Source organism: Phodopus roborovskii, unplaced genomic scaffold (genome assembly GCF_943737965.1).
Source record: "Phodopus roborovskii unplaced genomic scaffold, PHOROB, whole genome shotgun sequence".
Taxonomy (NCBI): Eukaryota; Metazoa; Chordata; class Mammalia; order Rodentia; family Cricetidae; genus Phodopus; species Phodopus roborovskii.
The window spans coordinates 1,887,377-1,907,939 of record NW_026126646.1 but is presented as its reverse complement, the minus strand read 5'-3'; the positions used below and the strand labels follow the sequence as shown (position 1 = coordinate 1,907,939).

At 51.5% G+C, this 20,563-nt stretch overlaps 2 protein-coding genes across 3 annotated transcripts in view; both read right to left on the bottom strand.

Moving 5' to 3' along the window:
- Positions 1 to 2,072: 2,072 nt before the first annotated feature.
- The window catches only part of Gpr157 (G protein-coupled receptor 157), a 162,933-nt gene continuing 144,442 nt past the window's right edge, over positions 2,073 to 20,563 (bottom strand). The window contains exon 5 of the transcript XR_007833631.1: positions 2,073 to 2,084. The gene's annotated coding sequence lies outside the window, so the exon portion shown is untranslated. The remainder of the gene's footprint in view (positions 2,085 to 20,563) is intronic.
- Positions 8,126 to 19,299, bottom strand: Eno1 (enolase 1). Of its 2 annotated transcripts, none has more exons than XM_051173798.1 (11): positions 19,281 to 19,299; positions 16,988 to 17,081; positions 15,169 to 15,264; positions 14,019 to 14,077; positions 11,960 to 12,029; positions 11,690 to 11,823; positions 10,715 to 10,937; positions 9,791 to 9,988; positions 9,123 to 9,433; positions 8,951 to 9,009; positions 8,126 to 8,535 (listed from the first exon to the last, which is right to left on the bottom strand). In XM_051173798.1, the coding sequence occupies exons 2-11, from the start codon at positions 17,070 to 17,072 to the stop codon at positions 8,466 to 8,468; spliced, it is 1,305 nt and encodes a 434-aa protein (XP_051029755.1). In that variant the 5' UTR covers positions 17,073 to 17,081; positions 19,281 to 19,299; the 3' UTR covers positions 8,126 to 8,465. The 2 variants fall into 2 exon arrangements, with proteins under 2 accessions (XP_051029755.1, XP_051029754.1); XM_051173797.1 differs by lacking the exon at positions 14,019 to 14,077 and adding an exon at positions 14,380 to 14,438 and having other exon boundaries at positions 19,281 to 19,298.

The window sequence follows — 20,563 nt, the reverse complement described above, 5'->3', positions numbered from 1 at the left end:
TAGCACCCTTGGAGGACACACCATCTCACACCCACAGCAGATGGGCAAGCAGGAACCGGTAAACGTGAGCTTCTTGGCCTGCGGAGATCTGACACATGAGTCATCCTAGCTCTCTGTGGGCCCAGAACTTACCATCTGTTTCTGAGATCCACATGTTGGTGTGTCAGGGTAGAGCCACTGTTTCATCCTGCCCACGTGGGCTTGTGGCTTTGGAGGCAGAGGGATGGTGGGAGGCAACAGATGGGAAGCCATAAGATGGTCCCACAGACTCACAATCTGAGGGGCACAGACTGAGTGTGCAGATGCAGGTGTGGAATGCAGAGTCCCACCGTTTACTCTGTTACTTTACAGCCCTCCCTGTACCGGTTCCTCTGCCTCCTCTCCCTTCTCCTCATTTTAATTAACTAAATAATTAATTAATTTTAGGTAGTGTCTCATATATCCCATGCTGGCTTCAAACACCATATGTATCTGAGCGAGATCTTGAACTTTTTCCTTGGTTTGCTTGTTTTTTAATTCTATGTGCATTGGTTTGAATGTCCGGTCCCCTGGAACTGGATTACAGACAGTTGTGATCTGCCATGTGGGAACTGAACCAGGGTCCTCTGGAAGAACAGTCAGTGCTCAACCTCTAGAGCCATCTCTCCAGCCCTGTGTTTTGGGTTTTGTTTTGTTTTCGGAGCTGAGGACCAAACCCAGGGTCTTGTGCTTGCTAGGCAAGCACTCTACCACTGAGCTAAATCCCCCAACCCCTCTGTCTTTTGTTTTTTCCAGACAGGATTTCTCTGTGTAGCCCTGGCTGTCCTGGAACTCATCTATAGAGCAGGCTGGCCTTGAATTCAGAGATCCATGTGCCTCTGCCTCCTGAGTGCTGGGATTAAAGGTGTGCGCCACCACTGCACATGTGGATACATCTTAAACTTCTGATCCTCCATTTCCACTTCCAGAGTGCTGGAATTACATCTCACACCTGGCTTATGTGGTGCTGGGAATGGTACCCAGGGCTCCAAGCACTTTACCAACCAAGTTACATCCCAGCCCTTAGTTTAAGCCTCTTTTGAGTGGCCATCCATGCTTAGGTGTAAGACCCATGAGGCAGGCAGACCCCACATCTAACATCTACACCCTGTTCTGATACTGTCATCATTAATTAGCCTACATCCTTCATGCACTGGGGGTCGCCACCCCAACATCCCTTGGAGCTTCTAATTCAGCAGCATTCACTTTCAACTGTTTTCTGCCCCATAAAGCAGTGTCATCTTTAGAACTCAGCCCCCGGGCATGGGGTACAGCTCGTTGGGGAAAGTGCTTAATTGCTGAAGAGCTCTGGGAATGCAGATTGTTGATGAGATACTGCTGCAGGCAGCCGCAAGCTCTCTTGAATCAAAGCAGCTTCAGTGAGGTAGGAAACACATTAGCCTAGGACATGGTCCTTCGCTCCTACTGTGCTATTTACAGCCATCCTGCTGGGCTCTTCATCTTTCCAGGAAGGAGAAAATTAGACACAAGTGTAACAGAAGCATCCATCTGCCATCTCAAAGGAGTCTGGAGCAGCGGACAGGAAAGGAAAGTCTCCTAAGCTTCCTATCTCCTGAGATCTTATCTTGTCAGCTCAAGGCTGGCTGTTTTCTTACAGTGCCTGTGAAAAAAAGAAAGGAGAATGAGGAAGAGGAGGGAATCCCCCCCTCTTCCCCCCCCCCCAGGCTGTTCCTCCCTGTGCCAGGTATTCAGGATCCCTGCCTCCTGGGTCAGGCCTGATTCTTTCTGCATGACCCTGGACCAAGTGCTGTAGCTCTAGGCCGCTGCATGATGTGTGAGGCGTCCTCCACTCCCAGTTGGGTCTGCCAGAGTGTCTCAGCATGGAGGCCACTGGTCCTGTTAAAACAGGCAGGTGGACTCGTGGCCACTCAGCTTCTGAGAATCAGGTCAGTCCCAGGAACAGGCCTGCCCAGACTTGGTTTGTTTGTTCTCTTGGCGCACGGCTGGCATCCCCAAACACAGCTGTGTTAGAGGAAGGCAGGGCCCAGCTTAGCACCTGGACTGTTTGGCTTCTTCGGGGCTGGCAGAGTTTGGTGGCAGAGCATCTGGATCCATGGTTCGCTCCACGTTCCTTGCCTCCAGCTCTTGAAGGCAGAGAGCAAAGGACGACTGGCAGGGAGGGCGCTGTAGCTCGGAGCTGCCTCCCCACTGGCTGAGGAATCAAAGTGAGCCAAGGAAGAAGTGTCACCTTGCGTCCGGTGGCGCAGTGCCTTGCAACCGCATCTGCGCTAACACTGGAGAAGCTAGGTGTTGACAAGGACATGCTGTCCAGGAATTTTCCTTTATCCAAAGACGGCTCCATTCATCTCATGGAGCTTTGTTCCTTCCAAGCTTTGGGTTGACTTCACCCTGGCTCCGAGCCCCAGCGAGCCAAGGATAGACTCAGTCCAATCCCAGGAAGGGCGAACCTGTGCCAACCGCCTGGGCTACAGGGCAGGGCTGGGAAATGGTCCAGCGCAGGCTAGCCAGCAGGCAGCAGCCTCGAGGCCCTGGGTTCAGGGCGGCTCCATCGCGCCCCCTGGTGGCAAATTGGAGCCTAGGCAGGAGGAACGTCCTCTGGTCCTGGCCTGCAAGGAGGCGCCAGAGCTCTGAAGCTGCATCAGCAGAAAGCTATGAAGGATTTAGGGTTCCTCTGATTGGTTTTCCAGCCCTCAAGTGTTTGAGAGCTTTTAGTATAGGTAGGTGACCGAGGCTTTAAACTCAGCGAAGAGGATTGAACCACTCCAGCAGCTGGCCCTCCTCTCCCCTGCCCTCCTCTCCCCTGGCCTAGCTTCCCCTCCCCACCCTTCTCCCCCTTCCTGGAACTCACTTTGTAGACCAGGCTGGCCTTGAACTCACAGAGATCCACCTGCCTCCATCTCCCAAGTGCTGAGATTAAAGGTGTGTGCCACCACCGCCTGGCTTAAGGCTCTTATGACTGCATGTGTGTCTGTACGTGTGGGAGCCTGGCACCCATGGGGGTCGGAAGAGGGCATCATATTCTCCAGATTTGAAGCTAGATGGTTGTGGTTCCTGTGGGTCTGGGGGTCAAACCTGGGTCCCCTGCAAGATTGGCCAGTGCTCTGACCATTGAGCAATCTCTGTGGTCCCCAGATCCTTTCTTTTCCTTTACCAGTGTCTTACTATTTTATCCAGAGTGCTCACCTTGTAACAAAGGAAGACTAAAGACAGGTGTGTGGCATTTTAGGTGACATTAGGTGGGTCCCCTGGCAGAGAAATGTGCTGCTGGGCCTGAGTGTACATGTACATTTGAGTAGATGGCAGAGGCAGGGGAATCTATGAGTTCGAGGCCAGCTTGGTCTACTGAGGTCAGGACTGTTCCACAGAGAAACCCTGTCTTGAAAAACCAAAAAAAAAAAAAAAAAAAAGTTTCTCAAAGCAGCAATCCTTGATCTAGGAACAAAATAACTTGCAGGTACACTCAGACTCCACAAGGGGTCATGAGCTCCCGGTCACTGAAGTCACTGGCAGAACACACGAGAACAGTTGGAGCTACAGTCTGATGGGGGACGTCCTTCTGTATATGTGTTTCTCTTTCTGGTTGATGATAAAACACTGTTTGGCAAATAGAGGCTGGAAGTATTGGTGGGACCAGGAGCCGAGGAGAATTCTGGTAAAGGTAAGCAGAGGGAACCTGCTGAATGGAGTCGCCACGTAGACCACAAAGGAGTCCAGACCCTTCTCTGGTACGATAAGACCACGTGGAAATACTGAGATTAATAGAAATGGGTTAGTAATTAAGACAGAGCTAGCTGATATGAAGCCCTAACCATTGGCCAACAGTTTTATAACTACTATTGTAAGACCCTCATTCTGAGTGTTTATTTGGGGCTGAGAAGGGCAGCAGGACCTGTCGGGACAAGAAGCCTCCAGCAACAACAGTCAAACCTGGCATCTCTAGGGTCTCAGGATGCATGGTGAACACTTTCAGTGCACTCACTAAAACCCATGACAGCACATACCCGAAGATGGCAAAATGGCAAATCTTATCTGTGTTTTGCCACAGTTAAGGAAAGCCATCAAGAGCTTGTTTTTCCAGTAATGGTTCTGCAACAGTTCAGAGCTGCTGTCCCTGAGGCCCGAGCATACTTAGAAAAGTGTGGCTGTCTGGTGGCCAAATGAGGAAGCTCAAAGGTGACTGTCATCAGTCAGAGCCAGCCTCAGAAGTGGTGGCTGTGCATGGTGACATTAGAGGGTTTTTAATTGCTCCTGAATTAATATGCTTGCTTCTCACCCCTGGGGCGCCCAGGTTTAATTACTGTCTTAGGTCACATATGCAAATGAGCCTGCTATCATCCTGGCCCCCGTGGACAGCAGTCCTGATTACCAAGCTTTGCCATTCTGAGCAGGGATGCTAGGTTTGCCTCCTGGAGAGCCGGCAAGGAGAATCAGCGGAAGGTGGTACCTGACCCACAGTCAAGGCCTACAAGAACGGCAGAGCTCCAGGATGTGTCAGGACTCCTCTCAGCCTTGGGCCCCAGACACCGGCTGTCAGTCGGGTGGAAACCCTGGAGCACCAGTGCTCATGAGTGCTTGGCCACAGTAGAGACAGCAGATGCTCTCCATCTGCAGTAGACCAGGGTTCCAGATCCAAAAGTCTTAGAAAGCGCAGAGAGAGCGAGCGAGCGAGCGAGCGAGCAAGCTGAGAGACAGAGCCCTGCAGGTTTAGGTACCTACTTATTGCAAACCCTGATGACCTGAGTTTCATCCCTGGGTCCACATGTTGGAAGAGAATCAATTCCAACCCTGTGCGATGGCGGACGAACACCTCCAGCACACACAATTAAGCAATTTTCCTTCCCCCCCCTCCCAAGGCCAAGGTTTGGCTCGGCGGTAGAGCATTTGCCCAGCAAACACAAGGCCTCAGGGTAAGTTCTAAGCTCCTGAGGGAGAAAAAAGGCAGAATCTCTCTCTCTCACACACACACACACACACACAACAGAGCCCTCCTGGGCAGGTACTTAAGCAAGGCAAGCAGGAAAACAGGCCCAAAGCTGCCAGAGTAAGTGGCTGGTTATTACCCTCTGGGAATGCAGGACCAGGGTTACCCATTTTCCAAACCAAAGAACCCAGAACTTTTTATTTTCACACGAAATTAATAATAATGATGATAATAGTACTAGTAATAAGTTATTATTAGTTTAGAAAGTTGGAGAGACCACAGCTCTTCTGGAGGACCTGAGTTCAGTTCCCGGTACCCACGATGGGTGGCCCGTAACCACCTGTAACTCCAGCTCCAGAGGACTGAGCGCTCTGATGCACACACATGTGAATGTCAAAGAAGAAAGCCAGGCGGCGGTGGTGGTGCACTTTTAATCCCAGCACTCGGGAGGCAGAGGCAGGCGGATCTCTGTGAGTTGGAGGCCAGCCTGGTCTACAGAGCGAGTTCCAGGACAGGCTCCAGAGCTACACAGAGAAACCCTGTCTAGACAAACAAAAAACAAAAAGCCAAGCAACATAGGCTTCGTGGGGCAGGGCATTCTTCTGAGAATGCTGTGAGCATCATGGCAGTGCTGTTTCCTCAAGTCTACTGGCTCACTTGAAAATGTTTATTTTATGCATATGGGTGCTTCGCCTGCATGTATGTCTATGCACCAAGGGGGGGGGGTAGAAGAGGGCATAGGATTCCTAGGAACTGGAGTTAAAGAGGGTTGTGAGCTGCCACGTGGGTGCTAGGAATCAAACCTGGGTCCTCTGCAAGAGCAGTCAGTGTTTTTAACTGCTGAGCCTTCTCTCCAGCCCTGTGTATTTGTTAAAACATGTCCAATTGCAGTTCAGATGAATACTTGCTATTGAGTGCAAAGTCTACCTTGGTACAGCTGATTGGGGGGGGGTGGAGAAAAGGGGGCAGTGGTAGAGACACATCCACAGCGTCCCAGGGTGCAGAACGGACACCTACTGAGCCAGTCTGCACTTTAGCCAGACCCCTAAGGTCTCACTCATCTTCTTGCATGGCACACAGCATGACTGAGTGGCCCATTTTATTCTAAATGGCAGCCTGAGCTGATGAGACATTGCACTTAGTACTGGGATGACAGGAGCCAGCCCTCAGGGCTGGGGTGGGAGCCATTAGCTTTTCCTTGCTTAGTGGCAAAGCCCAAATCTGGAGCCAAGCACTCACTGTGTCCTTAACTTCTGCTGCAAAATTCGCCTCCGGGAGGCCGGTGTAGGGATCCCTGCTGCTCATTTGGCCTAGCTCAGAATTCACTGCCAGGAGAGGTGTCCCTTCCACATGTCCCAGCTCTGAGGACTCAGCTGCCATCATTCTGCCTCAATGAAAAAACTTCCCATGGCCACGGCGCTCTTGTGGAGGCCTGGCAGATCCATACTTCTGTCAAGGTTTGAAGATCTAGTCCTGCCCAGTCACCAACCCTGGATCCACTCACTTGACATTGAAAGCTTGGCTATAACAAAGACTTGATGCCTAAGGCTGCAGTGGGGGGGGGGAGGGAGGGGGTTTAGGGATGAGGCCTGAGAACGAACCCTGCAGAAGATTCTCACACTGCCAAGTTGGAGAACCATTGCTTTAGACAATTTTGTTCTAAGACTAGAGGCCCAGGAATTTGTGCTAAAACCAAATAGCAACTTGTTTTGGGACAAAAAAACAAAACAAAACAAAAAAACAGGTAAAAACATGGCAGAGAAGCTATCGATTGTCACTGGGACTGTTTTTAGTTTCTAGGCCAGAGACCCCAGGCTTGTGATAAAAGCCTCCCTAATGGCTTCATGGAAACTTGGTAGTCATGTGGGCTGTCCTCCTGTGGACAGGGCACTGGGGTGAGTTCCCCTGTCAGGCATGAGCTTCTAGTGCTAGGTCAGGAACTTAGCCAAGGTTCCCCTCCCATGCTGCCTTGGTGTGCACTGGGCACTGGTTGGTCCAGTCTGAATGGGGATGCCTCAAACACCTGTGTTCCAGTTCCGGATGATCCAATGCACCAGGCACACATACGTACATGCTAACAAAACACTCGTACAAATGAACAAACCTAAAATGATAAGTGCTGTTGTCTGGCAACCAAGAAATCTAGTTAAGCCAGGAAAAAGCCCATTGTTGGGGGGAGTCTGCATAACATAACCCCTATGAGCCAGCTCACAACCACCTGAAACTCCAGCTGGAGGACCAGACACCCTCTCCCAGACTCCAGCTACCAGCAGACAGAACCTCACATAATACATCTGCTTACTATGCAGATCTGAGTTCAAGGTCAGCCTGACGCCAAGCTGGTGATACATGTAATACACCATCCTAAAGAAACCAAAACCCACTGCAATGGTAACTTGCTGTCCAGAGCAGGCTAGTGTCAACACTGCAGGCTCCCTTCAGTGATGGAATTCTCAGGTTCTTAGCTATTGTAAGTCAGCCTTAAATGAACAGCAAGCATGTCTCCGTCTCCCACATGCTGAAGTCACAGGTATGAGCTATAGCAACCAGCTTCAGGACCCACTTTCAGAGACTTCAAACCTTAAAAAAAAAGCTAGCTGTAGAGGGATGGCTGCATGGTAGGTGGTGAGAGTCTGTTATTTGCAAAGCATGAGGGAGGCTTTGGAGGACGTTGTCTAGGACCCCTGACTTCTCAAATGGTGACCAATTGCTGTGGCAGCCAAAACCCACTGCTTACAAAATGCTACCTTGTACTTTATAACCCTTCTCTACCAGCAACCTCAGGCCCTGAGACTTGGTGACAAGCACCGACAGGAACTGGGCTATCTCTGACCGTGTGTGCCTGAGCCTTTAAATAGCTTTAACCTTTTCACAGCAGACAGGATGTCACTGGCTGGCCTTAGACACACACTACCTTTCAATCATGCACCACACAGGAAAGATGGGTCAGGGTTTCCAGGTGCTTGGCCCTGCCCTCAAGTGACTGGAGTTGTGATCCCGCTTCAGGCCCCCTTCTGTTCTCCCGAGGACGGCTGGTTATCTTTCTGTCAGTTGTCTTGATATGTCATGTATAGGTCATCTCTTATGCCTGACAGTGCAGGCCCCTTTCCCCAGCTGTCCTTACTTACAATAGTTGCAAAGGTCTGCAGAGACTCAGAGCTTCCAGGATCACCCACCCTAGATGAGACTCCCGGGAGACACAGCTGGTTTTACCCACTCACAGGCAGCTGAGGGCTCTCACGAGGAGGCTTTTATTGTGTATGTAGAGCTGCTGGGGTGTGGTCTTGCCTGTAGCCACCCTAGAGGTTACACCGGGCTCCACACACTAGCTTGGAAGTAAGGTGACAGAAACAACGACTTAGCCAATCACATAATTACAAAGCTGGGGTTTCCAGCGGGGCTCCAGGTGGTCAGGTGTGGCTTCAAGGATGTCTAAGGAAGCGGTGGCATGGGAGGGACAAGCATTGGGCCGGCCTTGGGCCGCCATGATGACATCAGGGACAGGGTCTAGGCAGCAGGTGTTTCCAGGGATCTCCACCCACATTTACTTGGCCAGGGGGTTCCTGAAGCATCTGCCAGCAAACTTGGCCTTGTTGCCCAGCTCTTCCTCGATTCTTGACAAAGAGGGAAAGAGGAAAAAAGAAAGAAAAACCAAAATCAGTTCCCAGGGCAGAGGGTGTGGTGGCCCATCCTGTTAGCTCTAGTGCATGGAAGGGACCAGCATGAATCTGAAGCCACCCAAACTACATAGTGAGATAATGGTCACACCCGGGGAGGGTGGCACAGCATGCTGTCACTTAGCTTTCCCTGCTGGGAACTTCAAGAGTGAAGTTTTTTAGAAAACCAGTATTAGAGGCAGCACTCAGCTTCTAATGCTGAGACCCTCAGAGGCGAGCCGCTCTGCCCTGCACCAGAAGTCAGCAAGCACAGCCCAGGGCAGGCACCAGCTTCCTGGCACACTTCCACAGCACCTGCGCAGGGTCTATGGCCGCCCATTGTCTCCCTGCTGTCACTGGAAGGCAACTTTACCTAAGGATCTGATTGTACTTGGCCAGACGCTCAGATCGGCAAGGGGCACCAGTCTTGATCTGGAGGGACAAAGGAGAAGCCATTACAGAAGCAACGAGAGACCACCAACCTTCACTCCCACAGCTCCAGAGCAACCCCCCTGCGAACTGCGCCCAGGAACGCGCAGTCTCACCTGCCCAGTGCAGAGCCCCACCACCAGGTCGGCGATGAAAGTATCCTCTGTCTCGCCAGAGCGATGGGACACCATGACGCCCCAGCCATTGGACTGGGCCAGCTTACACGCCTGCAGAGACTCGGTCACAGAGCCAATCTGGTTGACTTTGAGCAGGAGACAGTTGCAGGACTTCTCGCTGACAGCCTTAGCAATCCTCTTGGGGTTGGTGACCGTGAGATCATCCCCGACCACCTGGATGCCTGCACTGGCGGTGAACTTCTGCCAGGCTTCCCAGTCGTCCTGGTCAAAGGGGTCCTCAATGGACACCACTAAAGAAAAGGAGTTGATGGGCGGTGGCCCCAGGGCACCATTTCCCCTGCCCTTCCTGTCTGCTTTGCCTATAACTTGTGACCCTCCCACCTCAGACGCTCCTATGTGCTAGGACTACAGGTGTGCGCCTTGGATTCCTTCCTAAAAGTATGTGTATGGCGGCTCAGAACTGTTCAGGGGCCCCACATCTATGGGAAAACACCAATACACTTTAAATGAAACAAAATAAAGGCGTATGGGGGAGGGGAGATGAGAAGAATGTTGGATTAACCCAATTGGACCCGACCCTATCTATCCAGCTGCAAACGACAGCTCGCAGAGGGAAATAAAGGGGACAGCGGCCCTGGAGCACTCACCTGGATAATCCCGGATGAAGGACTTATACAGGTCAGCCAGCTGGTCAGGTGTGATGTACCTGCTGGCGTCATCAGGAGACTTGAAGTCCAGGTCATACTTGCCAGACCTGAAGAACTCAGAGGCAGCCACGTCCATGCCGATGACGACCTGGTCCGTGTAGCCAGCCTTCCCAATGGCGTTCTTCAGCAGCTCCAGAGCTGGAACGAGATGAGGCAATGGGGGGTGGGGTGTGTTAACAGGGAGACAGAAGGACCTCACTGTATCGGGTGCCAAATGGGAACTGCCGTGCAGCAGAACGCAGCCTGCCCTGGTAGTGGGTTTGGGGCTGTCAGGTATTCATTGTGCTGTGGCAAGCATGGTCCCTTCTCATGGTCAAAGGGCCTGCATTTAGTGTCACAGCAGCCATATTGGCCTAGATACAGCTACCGTGGCCGGCTGAGGTCAGCTGTCCTAAGGACTGGCTTCACTTATCACAGCGAAGTCCATTTGAAACAGGCCACAGAGGCCAGAAAGGGCCAGTGACATGGCTGGTAAAGGTGCTTGTCACCAGACCCGACACCCAGTCCAATAATTTGGGCCAAGGTTGAAGAATTATGTGTATGCGTGCAGATACACACAAAATTAAAATGGAAAACATACATTAACCTGCTGGCTGGAGATGGCTCAATGCCTAAGAGACACGGATATTCTCCCAGTTCAGTCACCCACGGTCAACCACAAGCGCCCACGTGGTGGCTTACTACCATGTATGACTGCAGCTCCAGGATATCTAAGACCTGTCCAGCCAGCCCAATAAAATGGCAGGAGCATACAAAAAACCCAAAGCTTCCACTTTTCCTCCTGAAAGCCTGTCATCAAGAGTCTGCATCCTGACCCCAAAGTGGCAGTCATGAGGGGCCAGTACCACACAGTTCATTGCTTACCTTCTTTGTTCTCCAGGATGTTGGGCGCAAACCCGCCCTCGTCACCCACATTGGTGGCATCCTTCCCGTATTTCTCCTTGATGACATTCTTCAGGTTGTGGTAGACCTCTGCCCCAATGCGCATGGCTTCCCGGAAGCTGGATGCCCCCACGGGAAGGATCATGAACTCTTGCATGGCCAGCTTGTTGCCGGCGTGAGAACCACCATTGATCACATTGAAAGCCTGGAAGAAGCAGAAGGGAGCTTTGCTATCAGGCCAGGGAAGCCATGCATAGCCACCATAGGGTATGAAGCCTGACCAACTGGCTACTAAGTGGTCCACATGAGCCTTGCTGGTGGCGTAAGAAAATTAGCTTTCTGTTATCTGCACTGCTGGGAGTTATAAACAAAGGCACAGGATCCTTGTGGGTCCACATGATGTGACCCTCAAACTTGTAATGGTCAGTATAACTGTCCACCCAACACAATAAAGAATCACATGGGATGAGTCCTACAGAGAGGCACTGTCCTGCTCAGGTTGACTAAGTAGAACCTGACCACCGTGTACAGCACTACTTCCTGTGTTTGGGTTCTGGATTACATTAAGGGTGGAAGTGAGCTAAGTAGTTGCTGTCTCTACCTTCCCAGGAAGGTCTCACTATATACTCTTAACTGTCCTGTATCTGTAGACTAGGCTGGCCTCAACCTCCTGCCTGCCTCTGCCTCCTGAATCCTGGCATCAAAGGTGTGTGCCTCAGCTAAGGACCACAATCACCTTTCTTTTCTGGAACCTAGCAGTGACTTACTCCGCAGATTAAGACACAAGGCAGATTGTGTTCATTTATTTAGACACCACCACTGCCCAGCTACTTCCCTGCTAGGGCGTGCTGTAGTTAGAACCGTGAACTAAAACGTTTTTCTGAACTGGCTGTTTTTTTTTGGAGCATCACACTGCAGCAAACAGAAATAAATGACAAGTTCCAACAAGTCACTCACTGGGACGGGCAGGATGACTTCAGGGTTGCCAGCCAAGTCAGCGATGTGACGGTAAAGGGGTACCCCCTTTTCTGCGGCCCCAGCTTTGCAGACAGCCAGGGACACTCCCAGGATGGCATTCGCACCAAACTTGGCTGCAATGAAATGAAAATGGTGAGATGCCCATTTCTTAGCAGCCGCTTTTCTCCCCTGGCCGGCTGCGCACATGACATCTCCAAGCGAACCCATGCATCTCCTGATGAAGGCCCCACCCCGGCTCCTGCCACTCACATTTATTTTCAGTGCCGTCCATCTCAATCATCAGCTTGTCGATCTTCTCCTGCTCCACAACGTTCAGCTTCTACGGGGAGACGGGAAGGTGAGGCTAAGGCGCCATCACTGGCCCTCCACGCTCACACCAAGCAGCGCTTTAGACTTTAGAGTGTGAGTCTAGGCAATTCTATGCGAAGTCTACAGGCCAAGGAGCTCAGTAGGTAAAGGTGGCTCCTCCGCGCCTGTGGGACTGGCTCAGTCCCCGGCTGCAAAGAGAACTACAGAACAGAGCAGCAGGACACAAACCACATTTGACTTGTTCTCAGGCACAGCTTCAGGCATTTCCCTTGGTCCACAAAAGAGAACAGTCTTGCCAGGGAGTCAAGGTCACACACACAAGGCAGAGGTGTGTGTGGCATCTGCTGAATGTGCTGTGACTATAAACAAGCGTGTGTGCTTGGACAGAAACTAAGCAATAAATAAAGTTTATTGTTCTGTCAAGGAAGCAGATCCTGCAGAGGCTACCTCCAAGGCTGTCCCTTTTGACCAAGACAAATGACAGACACCTCCATTGTCTGACTGTACTTGGGCAGTTCAAGATCACCCATCAAAACATTGGATAAAAATGGGTACTGTGTTGAGCTGGGAGACAGCTCAGCTGGTCAGGAGCACTTGCTGCTCTTGCAGAGAGCATCAGGGTTCGGTTTCCAGAACCCACATGAAGGATCAAAATTGTGAGGAACTCTGGTCACAGGGATCTGATGTTATGTTCTGGCTTCCAATGCACCAGGCATGTATGTGGTACTTAAATATACACAAGTAACTCTCATACACACAATTACATTCTGTTCTGCGTAAGAGAATGATGCTGTGGGAATGTTCTGCCATCTTGCTCCTGGGGCAAGGCACGTCTGAATAAGCCCTCGCCCAAGCAGAGAGCTCCCAGAGGCCAAACTTCACCATAACTAAGCTCAAGAGCGCTCCCAAGAGTAAAAAGTGAGCGCGAGGCCTGAGGACAAAGAACGAGGTGAACGTGTACTAAGGAGCAGCCCAGGGGACTGGAGCAGAGGGCACAGGCAGTTGCAGTGAGCAACTGTCGAGAGACCAGACAAGCAGAAGCAATTACAGCGTAACAAAGGCTTAGCCGGGGACAAATGACAGGACGGTATATAGTGAATGGCAGGGCTTAGCTAGATGCTAAACAGGAAGGACTTGGAAATGCCACAGGAGGATTCTGGGTGAGACTGTGGGCCAGTCCCTTCAGACCAATTCCAGTCTTACCTCTCCTTGAAACACTGTGCTAAATTTAGATTTAAAAAAAAAAATCATACCTATGCCTGAGTGTGTGCAGAGTATGAGGGTGACTGAAGGGGCCAGAGGGCCTTTGGAGGCCCTGGAACAAGGTCAGGGCTGTTGTTGGTCCCCTGATTTTAGTGCTGGGACCAAAGTCAGATCCTCCTGTAGAGCAGCAAGTGATGCTCTGCTGATCCTCCCCCGAATTTGGATTTTTTTTTTTTTAAATCAAGGAAGAGCTCAACTCAGGGCTTGGCACACAGTGTGCAAACAATAGATACTATTGAGGTAGGGTCCTGCCTATCTCCCTAGCACCCAGATCGAAGGCACATGCCACCACTGAACCAGCTTTGTGGTGCTTGGGATTGTAGCCTGGGTTTCCTGCACCCATGCACACTCACCCAAGTCATATCACAGGTCCCAGTCAGTCACCACGCCAATCCAACAGAGCAGTAAATTCCAAAGTCCATGCATCTACCATGGACAGTGTCCCAGGAAGCTGCTATCAAAATCTGGACCATGGCCTCCCAAAGGTCAAGATAGCACAGGGAGCAATACCAAGCTCACCCCCATCCAGTTTCAGGTGCCATCAAAAGCAAGGCCAAGCCTTCCCCCCCAGTTTCAGGTGCCATCAGAAGCAATGGCAACGCAGGCAGCATGCAGGTTAGAACCCTCAACTTTTAAAGCTCTCAGAATAAGCTACCCTGTGATGGAAAAGGGCCCTGGGCTTGGGATTTGCTCTGGTGGCATTGATTGGCAGTAGTTACCAGGAGATGGGTCCTACCTTGCTAACCAGAGCAGGTGCGATAGTTTTATTGATGTGCTCAACAGCCTTTGAGACACCTAGAAGGAACAATTGTGAAATTACTGACAGTGCAGTATGCAGGCTTGAGCAGCACTGCTGGAGCACTGAGCTGTGGGCCCAGAAGCCCACCAAAAAAGACCCTCCACAGGACGCTATCCCCCGACTTCCCCAGGAGGAGGCTTTCTGGCCCAGTCTGAGTGCTCTTCCTTAGGACCCCAGGGGGTTAGAGCCACACGGAGAGCATCAGCCCAGAATGATCTCAGGGACGTTAGTTCAAGACCAAGACCATGCAGCCCCGGGAAGACCAGCAGCACACCTAGGATGCCGGTGGGCGAGTTACCTGAGTGCACAAGGCTGCCGCCAGGAACTCATTAACATACTTAACAGGTCTCGAGACGCCTGCCCGGTAGAGGTGAATAGAGAAGGAAACAGAGGCTCAGGAGAGAACAGACTTCAGAGGAAAGAGTGAGGGAAGAGGCAGGAGTTTCAGAATCCTAACTGCGGGCTTGTCAGCCGCGGGGCCCGGCTGTCCAGCTCTAGTGAGTCCTCTAATAAGGGGCTTCGTGTTGTATTTGAGACAAGCCCTCAAAGTCCAGCGAACACCATCTTCCCTCTCTTGTGGAGCCCTTTCTTAATTCCTCCCTCAACACCACTAATGTGTCAGCGCGAACCACTACATTCCATGGCCCTCAGTTTCTTTAGAAAGACCCACAACCATTTTGCAAGGCTAATGTCGCACCAGGGAGGAAGGCAGGGCCCAATTATGGACGCTCTGCTATATTTTGAGGGAGCAGATTGCATTTACAAAAAGGTGACAGCCACACCAAGGTGACAGGTCAGTCTGCAGGCCAGCAGGACTGGGGCTGGTACACCCAGGCTGTGCCTGTCAAGAAAAGCAGACCACAGAACTGTCTACACGCCTCCCCACGGGAGGTAGGCGTGGTTTCTGGGAGGAAGCGGCATTTACGTATTATAGACCAGCCTTCCTAGTGTTTTCACGCCCAGTTTCCATGCTTGGGAATGTGACTATCAGTGGTGAGCCACCCTGGTGGCTCACCAATGATAGTGAAACCCGGAAGAGGGCAAGAAAGGCGGGCATGTCCAAGAGGGATGTGAGTCCTAGCCTTACCCTTCCCCATGTAGCGAGTCTTGTCATTGTCACGGAGTTCCAGGGCCTCGTAGATGCCAGTGGAGGCACCGCTGGGCACAGCAGCTCGGAAGAGACCTAGGATAGAGGCGGGAAATGCAATTAAGAAATACAGCAACGATCCCAATGCACAGGAGGGTGAGGAGGCACATCTCCCCAGTTTGCATGAAAACAAGTCCTGTGTCAAAAACCAAGCAAACAAAACCAAACAGAAAAAGACCAACAGCTCAGGTCCAAAGCTCCCAGTCAGAGCACGCAGCCTCAGAAGCACTGTGGCTTCCTTACCAGCCGGCGAGAGACCCACCAATAAATAGTGCTCAGGCGCCTTCCAGTGCTTCAGGAACCTGCACAGTAGCCTGCTGGCAGCCCTCCTCTTTATCCACAGCACTCTGGCCTAGGTGACCTTCACAAGAAATCCTTCCATGCCTGTCTCCGGAGCCACGATGACAGGTGGTCACCGCTATACCCAGTTTATGCGTGCAGGGGACTGGAGCTTGAGTCTCATGTTTGAACAACAGGCACTTTCCTAATGTGATCATCCCCCCAGCCGCTCAGAACACACGAAGCTAACCATTGCAGCACACAACCACAACCACAACACTGAAGAGGATTCAGGGTTTGACAACCATGTGGCCTTTACGCAGGAAATCTTATGGCAAATATCAGTAATTATTGTAAATAGTAAAATTATATTAATACAAAAAAATGCTAGCTTTAACCAGTTTAAAGATCTGCAGTTAGATGGCTTGCCTGGCTTCTAGTTTCTTGCTTTTTATTTTTTAAAAAGTCAATTTTTTTTGGTTGTAAAAAAGGGTTTTCTCTCTATTATTTTGGAGCCTGTCCTGGAACTTGCTCTGTGGAGCACGCTGGCCTTGAACTCAAGAAATCTGCTTGCCTCTAGGATTAGGGGCATGTGCCACCAAGCCTTGTGTAAGTGTAATATTTCAACAGCTGTTGGGGCCAGTGCTTGGTATTTAACAGTGATGGAACCCAGCTAGGATACAGCTGAGAGCCCTGCAGCCAAGCCATAGGCTGCACACAGGCAGGCTGTTGATGAAGATTTGAGGATCCTTCTTTTCCAGGCGATGGGAGGATGGGCAGGAAGGGCTGGGCTCTGGCGCTAGACTTGTGACTCAGACAATGACTCAGGTCTGACTGGCATGTCCTGGTGAGCTCTGCAGGACCAGTACTGCCAAGTCTTCCTCAGGTCCCTCTCCCACAACCACCATATGCATCTCTGAATGCAAAATGACCTAGCACAGGGCTCCTTTTCAGTAGTAGACAGGTTTCCACTAAATGTAGCCCAGACTCGTCTCACAACCAGCAATCCTGCAAGTCCCAAGTGTCTTAGCTGCCACACTCAGTCAGCTCCTTCTAGCAGTAAAAGCCTGGAGGGTTTTTTTTTTTTTTGCAGTATTGTAATTTGAACTCAGGGCCTCCCACATGTTAGGCAAGTGCTCTGCCACCTGTACATATATACTCCCAGGCTCTCAGGCTAAGTTAAAAAGACCCCCCCACAAGCCAAGCAAACCTATCTCATCTTTTATTGCCCCCATCTGCTTCTTGGATCACAGCATGCCGCGAAACAAAAGGATGGTCCCTTTTAGGGACAAGGGGTTAAGCCCTCACTTTACTTCTCCGCCCCAATGATCATCCAACCCACATCCTGCCTTAAACACCAGGGTTGGGCATGGTGGAACATGCCTGTAAGCTCACGAGGGAGGGCTGACACAGGAGGGGCACGCAGGTGTCATCTCTCAATGGAACACGGTAGAAGAGACATGAAAAAGTGGGCACACACCTTTTGAGGTGTAGAGATCAACTTCAACAGTGGGGTTCCCACGGGAGTCGAAAATCTCTCGGGCATGGATCTTGAGAATAGACATTGTGAGTTTCTGCAAGAAAGAAACGATTCACATTATACCCCATGAACTGTCACAAAGCGTCTTAATTCATCCGAGATCACTTCTGAGGGGTTTTGGACTTAACAGAACAAGGGGGCTAAGTGTTCCACGTAGGAACTTATCAAAGGGGAAGATGGTGTGGTCTGCTGGAAGGCCTCTAGAACCATTTCTTAAAACTCAAGCCAAGTGGATGGAGGGATGGCTCACTGGTTAAGAACACCCGCTATCCTACCAGAGGTCCAAGTCAGGCCAGGCCGCCACACGGGCCGGTGACAGAACCACTCCTACAGATTTGTTCCTAAACAAGTACACTGTGTTACACCCCAAATAAGTGAAAACTAAGTTTAGGTGCAAAAGCTAAGGCCATGGCTTAGTGCTCACGTGGCAAGCTCATCACCCTGGCTTCAATACAACCCCCAGTGTTGGGCGAGAAGGGTAGTAACAAATGTGTTCCTAGCCATGTTCAGAAAGCCCTGGGTTGGATTCCTCAGCACTATTAGGGTGTGAGGGTAAGAATACAAAAGATGAAGCCTGTAAGCACTAAAAAAAAAAAAAAAAAAAAAACCCACAAACTTTTATTGTTCCCATGGCAACAGTAGCATGTTTCGTTCATTTCATCATCTGTAAGAAACTGAAAGCCAGCAACACCTAACTCCTTCGTCTGTGATCATCAGCATGACACGTTTGGTCTGCTGGCACGTGTCTGCTAGTCTGTCTAGCACGTGGGCGGCCATGGGTTCATTCCCCATCACCATATTTAGGATACTTGCAATAGCTTCTAATTCGTATTTCTTTCAAAAGGGCATTTTATTAAAAAAAAAAGCCAAGAACACCAAAGAGGTTTCCTGGATATTAGACTTCTCATTCGCTATCTTTATCTAGGTGGGCCCCCACATCTCCAATGGCAAGGGCTGAGGCGGCAAAGGAATCTCTTTGTCAACTGTGAAGCCTCCTGTTGCTTTGTCTTGTGTGAGACAATGGATCTTTATACACTAACCAAGAAAAAAAGTATCTACTTTTTACCATCTATGTTACAAAATCTCCATTTCAAACCAGCAGCTACTATGTAGATTTCAAACAGTTTTGTAGAACAGGCTGGGTTTAAAATAACACGTACTCCTTTGTCTTCGCCCACCCCCTCGATCACTATGTAATGCCAGTTATCCAAACTTACAGTGATCCTCCTGCCGCAGCTTACCCAGGGCTGGATTTACATGTGCGCATCACCATTGTCTGGCACAATGGCCCCATAGCCTCTTTTCATCTATTTGGGGTGGGCGCCCACGTGCCAGAGCACACTGGGAAGTCAGACTAACTTGTAAAAGTTGGTTCTTCCCTTACACCATGCTTATGATTCGGATCCGTAAGCTGGGCTGCACCGTCTTAACCCAGGATAAAAATCTCAACCTCTTAAGTCTTTTAACTGGATTGAACGCCGGACCAGGGTCAGAAAAGTGAACCTAGAGGTGAAGGTTTCAGCCCAGGCCGCCTCTGGCCTACCACGAAATCCAAAGGACCACGCTGCGTACGGCAGAGGCAACAGGAAGTTTTCCGAAACCCATCTCAAGTCGCTTTATGGCCTGCTAGTAACCACCCAGGAAGCCCGCAACTCTTGCCTAACTGGGGCGAGGTTTCCTAAGGCCTTCAGCCTATCCAACGGGACTGCGGCAATTTCCCCTAGAATAAGCTTCTAACCGGTCAGGAGTATCCTTGCAAGAGATGGGCTGGATCACTCCCACCCTGTGACACTAGATTGTGGTCCCAGAGCCACAGCCCTAGCAGGAGCTGCGAGGCCCCGTGGGGGAGGGGACGACGACGACGGACTCTGCCTCTTGGGCATCCGTGTTTCAGGCCCTTCTTCATTCTGAGGTTATTTCATGAGCATCAGAAGGTCGAGTCTTTCCCTCAAACGCCTCCCCTCCACTTAGCTACCACCCAGGGCGGCGATCAACCATGTTTTTGCACTTGCTGCTGTCGGCTTGGGAGCCCAGTTAAATTGCAAGCCTGAGTCTGAATACTAACAGGTGGATCTGCACCTTCCCATCCCCCTCCACGTCCTTCCATGAGGCTGACCAAGAACGCTTCCCGGGCCCCCGGCACGCGCCCAGGCCAGGGGGGGTGCACGTGCCCACCGGGTCCCCAAAGCAGAGCTCGTGAGCGAACCGTTCCCAAGGGGCACTCGATCCCTACCTGGCAGTCGGGTGGCCGCGTAGGAAAAGAACAGAGGTTTCTGCAAACACCCTGGAGAGCGTTTAGGAGCGAGGAGCGCGCGACCCTGTTCCCGAGCTGATCGAGGCGCCTCCCACTCCGACTTTGTACGCAGGGTTGGAGGCCCCGCCCCGTTCTCGCATTTCGGGACCGCCCTCTGTCCTCTCCGTCTTGCCATTGGCCCGTCGTGCTGTCACTCCAGAAGAAGAGCGTGACTGAGGTGTCTGCTTGTCCTGCACAGGGTGGGGACGATGGCCCGGGGGCGGGGGTAGATGTGGTTGGCTGGGCCTGTGGCATCGTCGGGTTGCAGGGCGAGCCTCCCGCTGGGAGCCGGGGGCTGAGCTGAGGGTCCGCGGGGCCTGGCTGAGGGCGGGGCGTCACTGCGCGGCCGGCATGCGGGCTCCGCTCCGCCGCACGTACTCCGAGTCCCACACGCACTCGGCGCGGCGGCGCCCAGCACGTCCGGCCCTCGACCTTGTTGGTGACCTTCGCGGCCCGGCCCTTCCGTGGGCCTCGCCCCGCCCCAAGGTGTGGGAGACCCCAGCGGCGTGGAAACGTTAAGCCGCAGCGTGGGAGCCTCACTCGCGTGGAACGGGGAGGGGGTGGGGAGTGGGTAGGACACTGCGCCTGCGCGCTGCGTGTCTGGTGCACCCCCCCCCCACGCGAATCCTGGCTCAGTGGTGCCATCCGCCAAGGTGACCCTGTCCTTTTGTCCTTGCTGTGGACAGCCTCAGACAGAGGCAGCCAAAGGAAAGTGAGCTTCCCCGTAGTATTACCTAATCATTTTATTATTGTGAGCAGGGCATCGAACGCACGATCCCACTGGTGCTAAGTAAAGGCTGCGCCGCTGTGCTACACCCACCCAGCTGCTCCACCCTGCTCTGTAGAACTCATTTCTCCCCGAGCTTCACCTCAGCGTGAATTCATTCTTGAAAGGTTTAATAGCTCTTACCCTCTGGTAGTGAACCGCATCAAACCTACCTGGCTTTTTGAGGTCTATATTTGTGTTTAGAGTTTAGGGGCTTATGTAGGTCAGAAGTCTAGTAATATTCCACAGGAATGTGGCCAATGACCAGAAGGGGTGGGTGGAGTCACTCCATCTTTTTCAGCAAGAAAGTAAACCTGCTGTTTAATCACAGCTCTGCCTGGGAAGGCAGAAGAAGGCTAGCTTCGTCTGCATAATGAGTCCAAGCCAGGAAAGGCAAAATGATGAGACCGTGTCTCAAAGAAAGAAAGAAAAGTACTGTGGTAGAGCCGGTGAACTG

Bases quoted from the DNA above. Each gene is read 5' to 3' on its own strand.
- Eno1 (XM_051173798.1), bottom strand. From the start codon at position 17,072: ATGTCTATTCTCAAGATCCATGCCCGAGAGATTTTCGACTCCCGTGGG. The intron at 12,030-14,018 runs GTAGGACCCATC...GTCTCCCCGTAG, and splicing joins CACCTGCTCTGGTTAGCAAG to AAGCTGAACGTTGTGGAGCA. The intron at 9,434-9,790 runs GTGAGTGCTCCA...CCTTTTCTTTAG, and splicing joins CTTCATCCGGGATTATCCAG to TGGTGTCCATTGAGGACCCC.